The 19914-nt window shown below is 40.7% G+C and overlaps 1 protein-coding gene across 1 annotated transcript in view; it reads right to left on the bottom strand.

Annotated features, from left to right (window-relative positions):
- The window catches only part of Enpp2 (ectonucleotide pyrophosphatase/phosphodiesterase 2), a 77002-nt gene extending 57508 nt beyond the window's left edge, over positions 1–19494 (bottom strand). The window contains exons 1-8 of the mRNA XM_013032231.1: positions 19392–19494; positions 19072–19174; positions 12218–12376; positions 8916–9041; positions 6669–6729; positions 4908–5005; positions 4664–4743; positions 2968–3087 (exon numbers count right to left, since the gene is read on the bottom strand). Coding sequence (XP_012887685.1) covers positions 2968–3087; positions 4664–4743; positions 4908–5005; positions 6669–6729; positions 8916–9041; positions 12218–12376; positions 19072–19174; positions 19392–19424 — 780 coding nt within the window. The 5' untranslated portion in view covers positions 19425–19494. The remainder of the gene's footprint in view (positions 1–2967; positions 3088–4663; positions 4744–4907; positions 5006–6668; positions 6730–8915; positions 9042–12217; positions 12377–19071; positions 19175–19391) is intronic.
- Positions 19495–19914: the final 420 nt, after the last annotated feature.

Genomic DNA, 19914 nt, shown 5'->3' with positions numbered 1-19914 from the left:
TCTAAGAAAACAGAGTTAGGCTTTTCACCTTTAATCCCCAAAATTCAGTCATTGCTCTGTTGTATCTGGGGACCCAACTTTCAACACGGATGCCCTAAATATTACATTTCAAAACAGAACAAAGGGGAATAACGTTGTGTCCTCTTGCTATGATTTCAGGAATAAATTAAACTTCTTCATTGGAATCCACTGTATGACAAAAAGAGAAGCTTTGAAAAAGAATAAGCAAACTATACTTTTTAAATAGAAATATGATTGTAGTCTCTCTTAGCAGTTCTTTTCCATTTTTTTTCTTTTGCATTCAAAATCACAGCGCAAGGGTAACTAGAATCCAGAGAGGCCGGAGGCAGCTGAGCATGTGCAGAAGAAGTAAGTCGTCCCTGAGAATCAGGAGACGCTGCGGATGTGAGGTCCAGGCAGGGGTGCGGCACACACATCACGGCGGGGGTTATGGCAAGGAGCAGGTGACAGCAAAGCTGCTGAAAGATGGCCATCGAACTGCCAACACTCCGGAGATGGACTCCTGAGCTAGGGGTGATGTTTCACATCTGTAATCTGAGCTACTGGAGAGGTGGTTTTAGGTCATCAGGACAAAAGCATGAGATTCTATCTGGAAAATACACACACTTGCACACATGCATGCATGTGCACATACATACACACATGCACACATAAGACTGGGGTAGAGTTTTTGTGTGGCAAAAAGGAGAAGGAAGAAGAGAAGGGGTGGGGGAGGGGGAGAAATGCTGTTCTCAAGGATGGCCTACCCTAGAGGCTGCACAGGTAAAGTCCACCTGAGAAGAAAGTTCAGCAGAGCCGGGGCACACCTAACTGCGCCAGGCTTTGGATTAGACCTTAAGATCCGACATCATTAAACCACTTCACTGAGTTCTCTATCCAAAATTGCAGGGTTATAGCTAAGGGAATTTTCAAAGGAACACATAGAAGGAACTCTATGTGCAGGGTCGGCCAGTGAACAGTGAATGATGATCTCTAATAGTACATCCTGAAGGTGAGCAAATTCAAAGCAGATTAAGAGTTTGCTAAAATACCTATATCTGCATTTTAAAAAGAAGAAATTAAAGTAGGGAAATTATCTTTGGAAGACTAATAGTGAAATTCAAATATGCAGGTGAAGTTAGGCATGGTGGCTCATTCCTGTAATCCTAGCACTTGGAAGACAAAGCAGGAGGAGCACAAACTCAAGGTCAGCCTGGGCTACATAGCCAAACCTTGCTTAAAAAAAAACAACAAAAACAGTGCATTAAAATCTCAGATGAACACAGTAAACTGTCTCACTCCCGTGTAGGTTTTAAACAAGGATAAGAAGTAGCTTATTCACCATTTAATCTGGTGCCTCATGATATTTGGCCAAATGTATTACATTTAGTCATTCAGTAAAAATAAATTTAATTACCAGTCTAAGATTTTTATAAATATTTTCTTTACTCCAATTATTTTCTCACTAGCGACTTTGTGAATTGTACAAGACTCAGTGGTTTGTATACATGCCTGAGCAAGTTTTATTAATTGTGTTTTATCATATTTCTCAGTTTCTGCCTATATATTTGCTCAATAGGTCAATAAATGTCAATAAAATGGATCTTTTAAGTTATAGTTGCAATGGGCTTTAGAATTTTAACCATGCCCATCCTGATAAAGATGGTGGACATAAATACAAATCCCTTTCCCCCACAGTCTTGGTCAGCATTAGAAGACTGGTCAAATGTGTCAACTTTGGAGCGTCGGTGAGGAATGAGGCATCAGAGCCGAAATAAGCTTTGCTTCATGGGTAAGTTAGCATTCCCCTCAGCTCTGGTCTTCACAAGTTCATAAATCTGTGGACTCTTCTGCTGTGACTCATGCTAACCCAGAGGAAACCTTACGTCAACACCAAGCAAAAGGTGATCCAATTAGATAGAATTACTATTCACCGCTACGATCTCTGTGCTTCATAGGGCAAGGTGACTTCCATGCTAAAATTATTACAAAAGACCAACTCACAACTGCCTGTTTGAGTTCGAATACCCATCATTTTGTTACCCATTGATTATCTTTTATAGTAAACTTGGTTGAAAAATTTCAGTATGATCGGCAGCCTAGGTTGTCATATACTTCTGGAAGTCCAGCCGGAATAAAGACAACAAAATCAGAATATCTATTGTAAAGAGAGTTTTCTAGGTCTTTCTGTGTTTATGTGTTTATTTGCATGGCATAGAGTCAATTCTCATCCTCTCTACACGACTCTGGGTGACTGTGTCTGCGGGGAGAGCGCCTTTGGTGATTCCAAACTCGAGTTCTCAAGCCCAGTGCTACACCTTCAGCTACCTCAGCTCTTATGTCACTACATTGCTCAAGGCTGACCAAAGTTGCCTAATCTTTCACCCTCCCAGGAAAGCACCTTTTGGTGCTTTTCCCAGCCATTTGATCAGAGAGTGTTAATTGATAGACATCTACTTGTTAGAGTTAACTTGCATAATTTCACAACGGGATTAATTAAAAGACGTCATGGAGTTACCATGGGCTGCAGTGAGTTCCTCTTTTCTAGCAAACGTCACCATTTCTGCTTATTACGGTCCAAAATATCAGGAGAGATATAATTATTCATTTTGTTTTTTCTCTGTATCCCCAAATCTGATCAATTAATCATATCTGACTATATAGTCCTTCAAAATGTTTCTGAAACTCACGGTGGCATTTCTACCAGTAACATCCTGGGGAAAGACGGTTATCATCTCCCACTCTTACATATGTACATGGGGACAAATTTGTGTGTCAGCATGTGAACTGTATGTCCACACAAGTAAATGCATTACCTTACCTATGCATATTACCCATATGTACATGTATATACGACATCAAAAGACAAATATTTCCAAGTATGAGTTCATTACATATTTTTCTCAGGTAGCAAATTCAGAGATGATACATTTCACAGCACATACACACTCAAAATGCAAAACTTACCGGCTGACCCCCCCACCACCTGTGATTAAATTTCTCCCGTCCTCGGAGATGGAAGGTGGCATCGAACACAGGGTCATACATGGAGTTGCCAACAATCCCGTGGGATTCTGGATACAGACCCTTGAGATAAAGCAAATTTCTTGTTAAAAACACAATACCATAACTTGCATGTATCTGTTCTGTTACAAACCTTCCTATCACAGGTTTTATAATAATTTCCAAAAGCAGTTAAGATACATATAGTGTGTTACCATACCTCAGTCCTAAGCAAATATAAATATCAGCTACTTATTTATAAGTCACTGGAGAAACGTCATAACTCTAATAAAGTAAATAATTGTTTTTAGCTGTTGTAACTTAATAAAATAACAACTTTTCATTAGTTTGACATTTATGTGTACATCTCCAAAGATTCTTCCATTTCCAAATATTACTTTGCCTTTTTAAAGTTAAATTCAATTTCTTCCTTCAAACCACAATAAGGGGAAAAAAGGAGGGGGGAAGAAGGAATGAAGGAAAGAGAGGAGGGAAGAAGGAAGGAAAGGAGAGGAAGAGGAAGGGAAGGAGGAAGAAGAAGAGGAGGAAGAGAAGGAGGAGGAGGAAAAGGAGGAGGAGGAGGAAGAAAAATAAGAAGAGGAGGAGGAGGAGGAGAAGGAACAACAAGGAGACTGTGTTTGAAAGAAGAAGGTAAAGTAAAATTTATGGCACCCAAAAAATTAATGAAAACACAGAGAACGCAAATATTAGCATTGGCACTACCATGGTGATGGGAAATTTTGGTTAGTGTTCTCTGGCAGTATATGTCTGTCATTACATAGCAAGAACTATTGCACCGGAAGAAGTGACACAGATAAGGAACCTTAACATTGTTGTTTCTTTTTGCTCAAATCTGGATTGCAATCAAGATTAATTTCTCTTAAAAACATCAAGATATAAACAAGGTATAAACCCAAAAATAGTTCCATGGAGTTTACTTCAGCAGGTTACAAAATGAGCAATGAATTAACACCTAATTGAGCAATGTATTAACAGCTAATTTTTTAGGTTAACAACATAAAATGTATTATATATAATGTTAAAGAGTCAGTGTGGGAGCTGGGAAGGTGGCTCAGTGGTAGAGTGCTTGCCTTGCATGCATGAGGCCCTGGGTTCGATTCCTCAGCACCACATAAGCAAAAAGAAAAAAGCTGGAAGTGGCACTGTGGCTCAAGTGGTAGAGCGCTAGCCTTGAGCTGAAGAGCTGAGGGACAGTGCCCAGGCCCAGAGTTCAGGCTCCACAACCAGACCCCCCCCCAAAAAAAAGAGTCAGTGTGTATAAACATATGTGTATTTGTAAATGCAATGCAAACAAAACATACACACATAGACACACACACAATAGTCCTGAAGTTCAGAGAGGAATAGCAGGCCCTCTGGAGTTTGAGAGGTTTAATGTGAGAGTGTGTGTGTGTGTGTGTGTGTGTGTGTGTGTGTGTGTGAGAGAGGTTTAATGTGAGAGTGTGTGTGTGTGTGTGTGTGTGTGTGTGTGTGTGTGTCCAGGCAGAGTTACATCTCATAAAGGCTTCAGTTCTAAGGGAGCAATTAAGTTCAGTCACTCATCAAGTTGTAAAAGGCAGTTGCTGTGAACAGTTGACACAGATAAGAAAGGAAGAAGAAAGATTTCTTTGAACATACATCATTTAAGATAAATACTTACTGTGGCCAAAGTGTACAAGTTAGGGAAGGTTTTTGTAGGGTACACGGGCCTCATGTAAGGAGAATGTGTACCACAGGACCCTGGAACAAGCATGTCAGACATTAGGGCCAGAGAATCAACAGGAATCAGTTAACATATAAAACCCACGGTAGACATCATCATTCCGTTGTTGTGTTTCCAATCAGCAGATCCTGATCTCCAAGTCCACTGCCAAGACCTAACTGGTATGGACGGTCACACTTACGAAGCTTCTCGATGTTAGGCATGACCTTGCTGCCTTTCTTCATGTACGACGCTCGGAAGCCATCCACAGAGAAGATGATCAATGGAGGGCGAGCAAACCTTCAACAGCAATGGGTTAAGCCTCAGAACAAGTCTTTGCACAGTTTTCATTGCCATCCCTCTCAATCATTGGGACCCATAACTTCTAAGATGAGTCTTTAAGAGAGGATGGTGGCAGGTCAGGCCTGGACTTCCAGACACACAACCTTTGAGGCAACTGAAATCCAGAGGGAAATGATGGAAGTCACAGGTGGCTACAAGAAAGGATGTGGGGCCTTTACTATCTCTCTGATGTGACCTGTTGCCTTACACATAAGGCTACAATATAATCTTGTTAAAAATCTAGTCGTGTCTGCATAAAATATGTAGTCTCTCATTTGCCATAGAAAACACCTATGCATTCTTTAAAACTCAGCTTAAAATTCCCTCTTCCATAGTGTTTAGTTGCTCATGCTTCTGAGTTCCTTTAAATATTAATTTCTACCTCTTCTATCACTCATAGTTACATCATTGTACATTTTATTGAAATAATGTTTCTCTTCCTCACAAATTTCAATAACACCTGTGTGCCACCTGTTTCTCTGTATTATGGACCCAGAGTAGGATTTTAATAAATATTCATTGAAAATATGAATATATAGCTAGGTGTTAGTGGCTCACGCCTGTAATCCTAGCTACTCAGGAGGCTGAGATCTGAGATCATGGATCAAAGACAGCCCAGGAAGGAAAGGTCACGAGACTCTTATCTCCAATAAACCACCAGAAAACCAGAAGTGGTACTGTGGCTCAAAGTGGAAGAGTTCTAACCTTCAACAAAAGAGCTCAGGGACAGTGCCCAGGCCCCGAGCTCAAACCCCACAACTGACAAAAAAAATAAAAGAAAATATTAATTAATGAGCAGGCAATTGCTAACATGTCTACCACTAAATCAAAACACTTATAAACACATTCTTTTGAGCTTAATAAAATAATTTCAAAAATAACACCTTATGAAGATCTCTAAATAATAATAATAATAGTGATAATAATAATACATCAACAAAGGATAAAATTCTTTATCTACCCAGGCCAGGATCTGATTAAATGATCCTTTGTGATTGTCTAAAGATGCATGGACCAATCAGACTTGAGAACATTAACACATGGTTCAGATTATTTTTCTAATAGTCTGAGTCCTATTTAGCATGTTTCAGTTTATTTGAAGCCCATGAGAAATGAAGCATATTTCAAATGAGCTGCATAAAAGCATTTAGGACCATGCTACAGAAGGGTTGACTATAGTCATGACTCTTGTCACTGACCAAGCTTCTTCTCCACAGACCTCTTTTCATTTAGAAATAACTGAGCACGGGCTGGGAAGGTGGCTGAGGGGTAGAGTGATTGCCCTTGCATGCATGAGGCCCTGGGTTCAATTCCTCAGCACCACATAAGCAGAAAAAAGCTGGAAGTGGGGCTGTGGCTCAAGTGGTAGAGCACTAGCCTTGAGCTGAAGAACTCTGTGATAGCGCCGAGGCCTAGAGTTCAGGCCCCACAACAGAAAGAAAGAAAGGAAGGAAGGACTGAGCACTGTTTTGTGAGCTATTACTAAGCCTAGATCCCAGGGTCTTACTTGGCTTTTTCCAACAAGGCTGGTACAATTCCACTTAAGCCACACCTCCACTCCTAATTTTTTGCTGGTTAACTGAAGATAAGAGGCTTCATAGTACTCCTGGAAACCACTTACCCAGCTGGGCACTCAGGGGCTTTTATTTCTTCACAATCATCATCTACCCAATGAGACTCTCCTGCGAGGAAAAGAGTGAAAACACCAGCTGTGAAGTCTGATCAGGGCTGCCACCCAGGGCTGAACACAAGCACAGGAGCGAAGTCTGATCAGGGCTGTCACCCAGGGCTGAACCACAAGCACAGGAGCGAAGTCTGATCAGGGCTGTCACCCAGGGCTGAAACACAAGCACAGGAGCTGTGCCCTGTTCGATACTTGTTTATGAGACATTGGCTAAAAAGACATTCTGAAATAAAGTCCAGTGTCTAGTTTGGCTTTGAAAATACACCCATACATGGTGGGAAAGCTAAGATTTAATAACCTCAAGTGATGTTTATTCAAGCCTTCGGAGTCTAAATGGTTTGTAGATTAAAAAAAAAAAACCCAGTGGCGTCAGTGAACAAAATTTCATGTTTGTATCCCTCCAGAAATAAACTGTTTGGCCATTAGTTGGAACATTCTTTTCCCTGCCACTGAAGATCTCAAAGCCATAGAAAGCATGACACAACTTCCCTTCAGAAAAGGAGAAAGGCTTGCGATATGCAGAGTTGACCAGGAGAAAATGCAACATGGAGGTTATTTGCCAATGGGTGTGGTTGAATTTATAAGTGAAAACCAAGGCTACCTTCCACTCTTACCTTCCACTCACATCTGAGAGCAGAGCAGTTGCTCGCCTCTGTTCTGAGTCTGAAGGCAAGAACAGAGAACAGAATCCAGGTGCTGATGGCTCAGGCCTATAATCCTAGCTACTCAGGAGGCTCAGACTTGAGGATTCTAGTTCAAAGTCAGTCCAAGCAGATAAATCGGACTCTTATCTCCATATTGACCAGCAAAAAAAGAGTAGAGGCATGGCTCAAGTGGTAGAACACCAACTTTGAGCAAAAAAGCTAAGCAAGAGTGTAGGCACTGAGTTCAAGTTCTAGTACACACACACACACACACACACACACACACACACACAATAGGAAAGTGCTCCGATTTTTAAAAAATAGACTTCTGCTATGGTATGCTTCCCCAAAATGTCATGTGCTAGAAACTTGGTTTCCTTGGGTCAGATTAATTTCCACATGAATGGTTATTCTAAGGGACCCCACAGCTCCCTTCTAACCCATCATTGTGACACAACCTGCTTTGTTGGGAGGAAGCTAGAAAGACAGCACTAAAGACCAACACATGGGCTGCCTGGGCTTGCATGTTCAGCCTCCTGAACTGCGAACTAAATAAGCATCTTTTCCCTGTAAAGCTCCCAGCTTCAAGTATTTTGCTATAGCGTCATAAAACAGACTAGAAGACAGTTTCTCTGCAGAAAATGAATATGATCAAAAAGAATTTACTTTAGGTGGCTCTAAGACAAACAAAAATGGCATGTCCTGAGCAACCCTGGGATTCACTTTCCAAAGCCATCAGGTCCAAGGTGAGCCTTTAACCTGGGACCACATCCTTGTTCTCATCCCCATCCCTGCCCTCCCATCCTGCTTCCCACAGTCCTTCAATAACCTCCACGAATCGACTTCCTCTCTTGGGCTCTGCTCCTAGTAAACCTGATCTAAATCCAAGACCAAAAATTTAAGCAAGCTCTTAATGATTATGGGTTAATCTACTTGAGGAAGGCGGTTTATCTTCTTATCACTTCAGGGCACTGAAATGTGAAGTAAGCAAAGGTAAGAAAGCAGCACAAGAGAATTAATCAGTGCAACTCCTTCCCTCCTCCCAAATCTCCATCCTAGACATGGCATCCGTGGTACCCAGGAGCTCTGGGAGCTTCTCAAGTGTTTTTATTCTTTAAGATCTGAAGCCAACATGCATATATATATACACACACACCAACTGGCTAATGTATGGTATACACAGGGGAGGATTCCAGTGGAACTCCTTTCAACAACTACCTTACCATTTCTCAACATGAATACCAGGAAGCTGAAACATGTGTGGTCAGGAGTGGAGGAGAGGGGGCGTCAAAGGGAAGAGGGCAGATGAATAGAGAGGGAAACGGTGGGCAAATGGAGTCGTAATATCCAGTGCACACATGTGAAAATGGAACCAGGTTAACTCCAAGGGCTGGGTGGGGTTGGGAGAGATAGGGAAGAATGATGAAAGGTGACACAGATCAAGATGTGCTGCACTTAGAAATGGACATGTTGAGTTGAAACCCTTTAAGGTTAATCCCAATTAAAGAAGTCAAATCTGAAGCCAATCCAAGTCTTGTACCTTTGCAAACCACTTGGTAATTGGTGCAGCAGTCTCCCCGGGCCAAGCAGTCTTCAGAGCAGTGACAAGCGTTTTCCTCATTTCGTACTTCTCCACATCTGTCCTTAGTACATTCCCAGCCACGAGCTGAAATCATCACAATAAAACACTTTTGCTGCTGTGCACAAACTGAACGAAAGAGGCCACGATTGCTTCCAAGAGCTTCCAACGAAAAGGCTCAAACACCACACCACTGACTCAGCTTGTGCAATTTCAGTCAGCCAGAGGCTGAGAAGATGTTTAGAGCACTCACAGATAAGTTGAATTTCTAATTTTTCAAATCAGAGGGCACAGTCAAAGTACAATTGACCTCTTTGGGGGAAAAGAGAAGCCAGAAAAGCCATCAAAGTATGCCTATCATTCCTGAATTGTCCTAAAGGATCCAATAAAACATAGGGTATCAGAATTTTGTGATGGGCACATCTACCATTGCGAGAACCTTCTCCACTTTCTGCTTTTTATATTTTTAGAAGGATCTTTACTAAACTTAGATCACCTTGAGTTAAACACATGACTAAATTGTCTCTAATGGCCAGAGATAGACCCTGAGGTTAAAGTCCTAAAAAAATATAAAGCAATATAAAGGGCAAGGGGGGCTGTGGCTAAGTGTCCAACACTTGCTTAGCATGTAGGAGCCCCCGGGTTTGAAAGAGAGAGAGAGGGAAAGACAGCCAGGCAGACAGACAGAAAAAGAGAAAAAGGAAGCATGGAATAAAGAAGGAAGGGTTGGAAAGGAAGAGAGAATGAGGGAAAGAGAGAAAGAGAGAGAGAAAGAAAGAAAGAAAGAAATTTAAGGAGAGAGAAAGAAAGAAAGAGGAAGAAAGAAAGAAAGAAAAGGAAGGAGGGAGAAAAGGAAGGAGGGAGAAAGGAAGGAGGGAAAGAGGGAGGGAAGAAAATAAAGGAGCATTAAAACACTCACAGTTCTCACTTATGACCCTAACGTGGCTGTCTCTCCAATAGAAGTCTCTACTGGCACAGATGTCAGTGGATGGGGAATAGAGAAATCCTGTCTGAGCACCCATAACTGATAGCTCATAGTTCAACTCTTCTGAGAGATGAAAAGTAACCTTTTCATGTTCATCACGGTGTTATATTTTTTATTTGTCTGCTTGTTTGACTTTCCTCCCATAGACTACAAAGCTCTTTTCACCACTGTAATTCCAGTTGTAGACTCTAAGACTGTAACACTGTGGCCGACACATGGCAGGCATTCATTGATATTTATTAACTCTCATTGGAAATAGGCATGAAAAACAAACTAACTCTTGAAATCCAAAACATTGAAAATGTCCATGGTTAAGTCACAAATTCAACAATCTTTATTCCATGATGTCTATGTTCTATGTCTATATCTATGCTCAAGATACATTGACCAAGAAGAGACATGACCTCTATATTCACAGGGCTTCCATTCCAACTGGGAAATACTACCACATGCAAGGAACCCAACAAACTATAATGCATTCATCATAGTAACAAAATTGGAGTTAACATAAATATTGATGAATTACTCAATGAATTGTTCAAGGAAATACTAATATAGCCATTTAAAAGGAAGATATATATATATATCAAAGTTTATAGATAAAAATATTGCTACACACAAACACATACACATGGTGCATACATTCATAGTATACTAAATCCACATACATACACAACACACACCACACACACACACACACACACACACAGCAGGAAGAATTTATATTGAAACTTTGTTTCTAGGGTGCTTGTGTCGGCATAGCAGAGTCCCTGAGACTTTTCTTTCCTCCTTCCATTTTTTGTTATTTGATATCTCATTCTTCCACTGCCTTTGTACACAGGGTTATTTTATAAAATGTTATTGCAGTCTACTTAACCTAGGAAGAAAGGCTCGAGCTTCTTTCAGGGAGAAAGCTTAGCCAGAGTCCCATGATGCACTAATCTTTGCAGGACTTGGAAGGCTGACATAACTTGTCAGGGGCAAAATACTCAAGTATGGACAAGATGTAAGAAGTTAGTAAAATCCACTGTGCTATGCAAACACAGACTGGTATTTGGAAATAATGTTTCAGAGCCACAAGAACTTTGCTGGAACATCTGTTGTGTCCATATACTTAATTTTACAAGGGTCTCAGTACATAAGTTTGCAGATTCACAGCTAAGAACCTGGAAGAAGAAAACAACCCCCCCAAAAAAGTGATGAAATGTCTGGAAAATGCATTATGTATAGGCTTATTAGGACATACATATGTATACATACATATACATTTATTAAATTATACACATGTATATAAGGATATATATTAGAATGGATATATATATTAGTATAAATAGATAGATCAATAAGATAGACAGACAGACAAATAGATATCCCCTAATGCAGCTTTTTTTTATTTTTCAGGAGGTAGGAGAGCAAATCAGAATTAGTAATGGGTTGAAGTTAATTTTATATAAATGAAGTTCTGGGGCTTAAAGAAAATCATACTTCCATTTCTAATGATATCTTTTCTTAGAAAGCATCAAACAAATACCAACAACAATACAAGTCAGGCTTTTGAAGAAATCATCCATGCACAAAAGTGAAAAAATAAATAAGTAAGCAATGAATTCTCAAGGAAGCCATGGCATCTGTTTCTAGTGGTGCTGAGAATGGGTTGGCGCCCGTCCCTCTGGATGGTTCACCCAGGGGTGTGGTGGTTCGGTTGCAAGCTGGTCCACACATCCAAAATGTTTGACTTTCAAAATGGGGGTGAAGAGATGGCAAAAGCCCCCACCCCATGACTCGGGCATTTGCTCAATAGTTCATATGCTCTAAGGACTATTTCAGTATAGAAAAAATGCAAAGCAAACCAAGAAAAGTTTAGAAGAAGATTTTGGAGCTACTAGGATGCCAAACAGAACTTCATAAAAATGCTCTATTTGCATAGAACACAAGGATTGGTGTTTGGGGTTGTTGTTTTTTTTTAACCCAACACTATGAGCACAGTCATGTGACCAAGCAGCGAATGTGGAAATTTCAGGAAGAGATGGAACTAATGAAGGTAAACCACAGCGTGGCCACAAATGCCTCCAAAATCAGCATCTAATGCCTGCCGCTGGAAAGAGCTCGCTATGGCTGGGCCAACGGTAGACTGTAAGTCACTCACACAGACTGTGTTCATCATACAATCTACGGCCATTCAAGAAACAAACAAGAAAATCCACACTTCGATAGACCAAAGCAGAGGGAGGCTCCGGCATGCACCAGGGCAGAGAGCCAGGAATGGAGAGGGACTTACCTGTCTTCAAACACAGCTCGTCGAAGTCATGGCAGCAACTACTGTAGCTCTTACACAGGTTGTCACACCGACACTCAGGAGGGCCAACTTCCTGAAGTTCAAAGCATCTACCCTTGCACGATCCGGAAGTGTTGGTCCAGGGGGAGTCCGATAATACTGCTAGGGATGAACGGCAACAACTTGAAGTGTGAGTCAAATGTGACGCCCAGAAACCACTCACAGGGTGCTCCCAGGAGACTGCATGAGAAACCTGGCTCTATCACCTGCCCCCTATGGGTGACAAGAGTTGTGGCCAAACTGAACTGCATCCAAGGCTTTTGATCAGTTTTCCCTACAATATAGAAGTTTTCAGCTAAGTTCTAGGGACTCATGCCTGGAATCCTAGCTTCTCAGGAGACAGAGACCTGTGGATTGAGGTTCAAAGCCAGCCCAGTCAGAAAGTACCATGAGACTCTTATCTCCAGTTAATCAGCAAAAAGCTGGAAGTGGAGCTGTGGATCAAATAGTAGAGTGCCAGCCTTGAGCAAAAAAGCCAAAGGAAAGGGGAACACTGGTGGCTCATAACTCTAATCCTCGATACTCAGGAGGCTGAGATCTGAAGATTATGGTTTGAAGCCAGTCCAAGCAGGAAAGACTGTGAGACTCTTATCTTCAATTAACCACCTGAAAACTGGAAGTGGCTTAAAGTGGAAGAGCAAAAAAAGTCAGAGACAGTGCCTAGGTCCTCAGTTCAAGTCCCATAAACAAACAAAAAAACCCTCAAAGGAGAGTGCAAGGCCCTGACTTCAAGCCCCAGTGCCAACACACACACACACACACACACACACACACACAAAGGGAAATTTCAAATTAGCATGATGATCAATAAGAGAGACAGTATTCAAAATTGAAAACATTTAGACCTCAACCAAGTCAACTGCTCCTACTTTCACTGATGAGAAAGACCCAACCCAACCCTGTGGGAAAGGCCACTAGCTGCCAGGAAAAGAACTCATTCCATAGGGAAGCTACAGGCCCCAGGACTCTAGATACTTTCAAGAGATTGGTTATTAACAGGAATGGAAGGACCATCTTATCTCGAATCTGCCTTTCAGAAGTTAGTGAAAGAGATCATCTAGGATCTCAGCAGCAACCTGAGGTTTCAGAGTCCTTGGTGCTCATTAAGAGGCCACTGGAGTACATTGGTGGGGGGGGGGGGAACGGGGGAGAAACACTGATCTGTGTGCCATCCACACCAAAGGAGTCATCCACAGACATCCAGCTGTCTCTCCGGATTACAGAGTGAGAAAGCTTAAATAGAGCAGCTTTTTATGGCATTTTGTAGTAAAAATCTGTAAATACTTTGGCTTAATTTGTGACTATTTTGTTGGTGCACCATTGTTTATAGCACGCTGCATTCATACTTAAGACATTGTACCTCCCACTCAGGATGAGGGGGGAAGTGGGGGCTGTTCACAGGCCTCAGCGAGGGGCCCTCTGGTTTTGAGTGACAGGTTACTAACAGGCAGAAGGTTGAGTGACATTTCTTTTTTCTCATGGCACTTGGTTTTTTTACTTTATGATTTGTTGGGTAGCTATTAAGTACTATTATTGGTAAATAAATGTGTGCAGGGTCTTTTTGCAATAAAACTGGCTATGACTTGATCCAAGTATTTAGCAATTGGGGCTAACCACACATCACTGTGATCGAATGTGGGCTCTTCAAGTCTCAACCACAGTGGAACTTACACTTCCCTTTAAAAAATAATAAGTAAACCTGGCATTTATACAATGTATTGTGTACATTACCTATGATGTAAATTGCAGTGTCAATATTTTTTAATTAAATGTTTTACGTCTACAAGTCTTTTTAAGTGAGAGTCCCACTGGTTTTCTCCTAACTATACTTCATTTGTTCCCATATAAGTAAACCACTCTGGGTAATCATATACTGCATTATGTCCTCATTTTACAACATGCTGATTAACCTTCTAGCTGATAATGCAAACACTATCTGGGGCATTTATTTACAAATGCTTTAGAATGAAATAACAAGGAATTCACACCAGTATCATGTAACAGACTAAACTAGTAGGTGTTGCATATCATTGTATTGTAGTTCATCTTCTAATTGAGTTTCGGATCCTTTATTAAAAGCAATTATGCCAAGGTTCCTTCTCCTCCTTGTGAACTTTGGGATACATTTGAGTGAATGATGAGCTCTGCCAGTGAAGATGGAGTTGGGGTCACTTTCTGTCAGGAGAAAATCCATTCCCAAAGATGGCCTTCCAAGTGGTTTTACAATTTTATTTTTCTAGGCTAGGAAGGTGGCTCAGTGGTAGAGCGCTTGGCTTGCACACATGAGGTCCTGGGTTCGATTCCTCAGCACCACATAAATAGAAAAAGCTGGAAGTGGCACTGTGGCTCAAGTGGTAGAGTGCTAGCCTTAAGCAAAAGCAGCTCAGGGACAGTACCCAGGCCCTGAGTTCAAACCCCAGGACCGGTAAAAAAAAAAAAAAAATGCTTCTAAGCTGGGTACCAGTGGCTCACACCTATAATCCTAGCTACTCAGTAGGCCAAGATCTGTGGTTGTGGTTCAAAGCCAGCCTGGACAGGAAAGCTCATGAGATGCTTATCTTCAATTAACCATCAGAAAACCAGAAGTGGCATTGTGGCTCAAAATGGTGAAGTGCTTGCCTGAAGTGAAAAAGCTCAGAGACAGTACCCAGACTCTGAGTTCAAACCCTACCACCAACACACACACACACACACAAACCTATGCCTTCCTGAGTCTCTAAATCAGATGGACTTAAATTCCTCAAACTCTTAGATTTAACACTAAAATATCGCATTCTACAATATGGCTCCTAAGATCATTTTCCTGAAAACATAATGGCTCTATCTATCAGCTTAAGAGTTTCTTCTATTCTGCTTTCAAAGCTAGAGTGAGATTCTTACAATTATCAAATGAACATGAGCCTACCAACTCCTCATACCATTTTCTATTTTCTCATAAAATTGTTAGCAGCACACTTTATGTCACATTTACCTACAAGTGTATTTCCAAACTGTCTTGTGAAGCCACTAAAAATAGTGGTAAATTGGATTGGGCAATCAAGTTCCTAATAACCAGGGAATCACAAGCTCACAAATTTCCCTTTGTCATTCAAGTATTAAGTAGAGAAGCTATTCCATTTATACTTGTAGGCTGGAAGAATTTGCAAGTCAAAAGCTTGTATAAAGTAGAGTCCCCAGTGATGCTGCAAAAGTGTACACACAAATGTGTGTGACTGTCCAACACCTGTGTGAATCAAGCAACGCATCAGACACTCAGAACAAAGCTGTCAACTTTCCTTGAAAGTTAACTTCTGTAATCCTAGTTATGTAGGAACTGATTTGCAGTTCAAGACTAGTCTGAGGAGTAACAACAACAACAAAAATCTCATAAGACTCCATGGTTAAGTGCAGCCAATTTCGCCTGTAACCCCAGAAATGCAGCAAAACTAATAGGAGGATCACAGTCCTGGCTGGTCCAGTCAGAAATCAAGGCACTGTCTCAAAACTAATTAACACTTACAGGGAATGGAGTGCCTCACATAGTAGAATGTCTGCCTGACAAGTGTGAGGCTCTGAGTTCAACCACTATCAACAACAACAAGAAAAAGAACAGGAAATTAATTTCTGTGGCCTCATTTGTCCTACTGTCCCTTATGTAAGTCCCAAAAAGATTATAATTTACTCTGCTCATTTCATACCTCCTAATAAATCTATAGATCTTTTACAAGCCTATGCTGCAAAAGTAGAAGGTCTATTCCATTCTGACAATCAATCCAGCTACCAAGCTAGTTAATTAATCATGAGTTTGCTTGCAATGTCACAGCCTTGAAACAACACCTCAGTCCATAGTACAGCAGGGAGGGTACACATGCATGCAGATCATCCTCTGCTCTTGTGGAGGAGCTCCAAGGCACTCCAGTTACCAAACAAGAAGTTCTATGTTCTGACCAGGCTGCAGCTGCCCATATATGAATGTGACCTCTCTGGGCTTGGGAGCCTAAAGATATTGTGGAAAATAGGAATGAGTATTTTCCCTCCTAGGGTCTTATTCTCATACATGCATGAAAGATCTGCTCACATTTAGAATGATCAATTACATGTATTACACAGGAAACATTCTTTCGAAGTATATATAGCATTTTTTAATAGATTAAAAAAAACTCTCTGCCCTATGCTTTCATCCAGTTTCCAAAGAATATCTTTGGTCTTTTTTTTTCCTTCTGGAGAAATTAACCATAGTGTCAAAAGAGCAGTTGAGCTACATAAAGCAAATAAATAAAATATGCAGGCATACCAAAACCCTAAAACTCAGATTTCAATTACATCTTGAGACTAAGCTTGCTACAGGTAGAAATTTAACTAAGAAATGCCTATCACTATTATAAAGAACAAAGATAATCAATGTTTTTATTAAACAATTGCAGTAGCAAATGTTTTGTAATGTATTTGTCTATCTAATTTACAGATTTGAATGCAGAATGTACTACCTTTCCAGAGTAACACTGACAATGTTCTTAATATTTCTTATCACTGGAAATGATGTATCATACACAAAATGTTTTAAAGGAGAAATGAATCTAATATATACTTTCCAAGTTTGTTCATAGAGAACACACAATGAAACAAAATGGACAGAATTAGAAACTTTTTTTTTTAATTCCAGAAGGGAAACTAGAAACTAGGCTGTTCCTTATTGTCAGTTAAGAGGAAGACAAGAAGACAAATGACTTGTGGAAAATCATACCACAGGCTACAAGGATCCAGAATGCCAGGCTACACACACACACACACACACACACACACACTGAAACAACACAAAAGCACAAACTATGGGGGGAGGAATGGATGCTTGATTTTATGCATTCATTAAGAAAACAACATTTCAGCAGTGGTTCACTTGAAAAGCAGTGATCAGAGGATCCTGGTCAAAGCCAGCCAGAGGGAAAGAAGAAAAACACGATAGTTTGAGAATCTCCATCTCCACCAATGGCTTGAGCACAGTGACACAGCCTGTCATCCCAGTGACTTGTGAAGCACAATTAGGAATTATCTCAGGCCAGGCTGGTGGAGTGAAAAAGTAAGACTTTATCTTTCAAAAAAAAACTCAATACTGGTGAAGTGGCTCAAAAGGTAAAGCACCTGCCTAGCAAGTACTAAGGCCCTGAGTTCAAGTCCCAATACAAAAAAGTATTATTTAATTTCTTTGATATCAGTTTTAACCAAAGTAACATTTTAAAACTGGAAGGAAAAAAAAAAGCTCCCCCTAGATTCACTGGAAAAATCCAGCCGTTGGCCATCAAGTCCCGAGCTGGCCCACATGCCCAAGGACCTGTGCCTTGAGCCAGCTCCATCTTATTAGCCAAAATCAGCATTAACAAGAGTTATTTAACAGGAGGCTCTTGCTATCAATAAAACAGATTTCTTTTTTAGCCCAGTGATTAGCCACCACAGAACACAACTCATTTTGTGCATTTGAATCCTTAGGGCTGCAATTTTTGTAATGACTTTTTTGTTGTTGTTTATATGGTGCAGAGGAATTGAACCCAGGGCCCCATGCATACTAGGCAAGCACTCTACCACATTTGCAGCTGTACAGGGTTGCAATTTTTAAGAACTATTTCTTCACTTCTCACCCAAATCTCACCCCCCCAACTCTCTCACCCACTTCTAAGTATTAGTCTCTCCATCTCTGGCATGAGTCAAATAGCTCATGTGATGTAAAGAAGATTAATATTCTATCAGTGCTTGTGTCCTAACTCGTCTAATAATAAAAATCCATGTTGGCTGGACAAGGACAGGTGGTAATTTCAATGAAAAAAATATAGATATACAAAATTCACAAGAAGAAGACGGACAGACATGCTAAGACGTCAGAGAAAAATCAAGAAAATATTGCCCCCTAGAGTACCCTCAACTGTATTTTTTTTTTAATTCTCAAACCATCGGTGGCTCCAATTTCCAGGAAATTAACCAACTCATTGCTTAAGACCTGGTCATGCAAGCCCCCTAGCTGTATACAAGGAGCTCCTTTATAAGAATTCCCACTCTGCTCATGGCGTAGCACATTGTAAAAGGAAACGCTTTCACTTTGGTTATGTTAGCTAAGTCAGGGAAGGCTATTAAAACTTACCTTCCCCTTTGCTAGAAGAAAACCCAAGTATGAATCAATCCTTGATGGCTTGCAAATGAATCAAGCTTTTTCAGGCCTTCCTATTTTAGATAAATCTCAAAGTTCTAAATTTCTGAAGCTTTAAAAAGAGTTTACTGCACCTTTTTTTTTGTTTCCATTCTTTTTCTTAGGGCAGAAGTTTCTGGAAGCAGATACTATATTCTATATTACATAACAACAAATCAGATTCAATTATCTCCAAAACAGTGAGCCAACACCTGTTCTCACCACATCTGCCTTAGCTTTGTCTATGAACAGAAGTTATTGTTATTACTAATTATGATTATCTTTAAACAGTTGTACAAAATGGGTTCAATTCAATAGGCTAATTTGTGAGTGCAATGGTATCTTGATTGATGCCACCCCTCCTATCATTCAGAAGATTTGTATCTCAGTAGCTATACATTTCACAGTACAATGATGTTAAGGCTTAGTTATTGTGGATCAATTAATAAAGGTTCTCCACCTAAAACCACTTTTTTCACCTGAATTACAGACAGAGTTTGTGTCATCCCAGAGAAATATAGAACTAAAGTGATCCTGCAAGATCATCTTAAAGATGAGTCACCTAAGGAGCTTTCTGGTTACCCTGTGTATAATGTTTTCAATCTAACAAGTGGATTGAAACTCAAATCATTACTACACTTACCTGTAGGAGGGCCTTCGTCCCATGTTTCCGCTCTCTTAATTCGACTTGCTGTGAATCCCAGGCAGATGTTGATCCCAATAGCAAAAGTGAACAGGGATATTACCTGTGGGAATAAAGAGATTGAACTGTCAAACAGAGCTAGGCAGGCTCGCCTCACATTTCAGGCAGGCAATGCAAATGATTTCCACATCCCCAAGCCTGCAAGCTTGCAAAATGCATCTTAAAGGTGCTGCCTTCAGCTGAGAAACAAACACTTCAAATTCCCAGGAAACAGACTGTGAAGGGGGAGCATTTTGCTTGCCCTGCCATGCGTCTCCTACCTGGTAGGATGGTTCTGAGCTGCTTCTTGCCATGTCAGAGAATTCTTGGAAAGCCTTCAGCAGAGAGCTCTCTGCCTTCACAGAGGGCTCTTCTGCTTTGGGGGCTCAGAGCGCTGTCTATTAACTCCAGGCAATCCCACCTGGGAAGTTGACAGGCTCGTCTGATTTGTCCACAGCTCGATTTCATCACAGTTGGTTCACAAATTACAACTCGGAGCCTAAGAGGCTTAAGGCATCGTCTTCTCTGTCCCCACCCCCTGTCAGCCCTCCCTAACACAGATACTTTCATGTGGTAGCCTCTAGCAACTTGAGCTCATGTTGCCCTAGCCAATAGGAAGGCGTGATCACAACTTCCCTCACAAAAAGCATGGTTTGTCAAAAAAAAAAAAAAAAGGAAAAAGAAAGAAAGAAGAAGGGAAAAAAAAGGACACCAAATGTATTTTTTCTGATAAAAGGGGGGGGACAGAGCTGAACTAAGGCTTTCTACCATTTTTTCAGCTTTTTTTTTTTTTACTGATTATTC

Source organism: Dipodomys ordii, unplaced genomic scaffold (assembly GCF_000151885.1).
Source record: "Dipodomys ordii isolate 6190 unplaced genomic scaffold, Dord_2.0 Scaffold151, whole genome shotgun sequence".
In the NCBI taxonomy this organism is placed as follows: Eukaryota; Metazoa; Chordata; class Mammalia; order Rodentia; family Heteromyidae; genus Dipodomys; species Dipodomys ordii.
The sequence above is the reverse complement of the archived record's forward strand: the minus strand, read 5'-3'. Positions and strand labels throughout refer to the sequence as shown.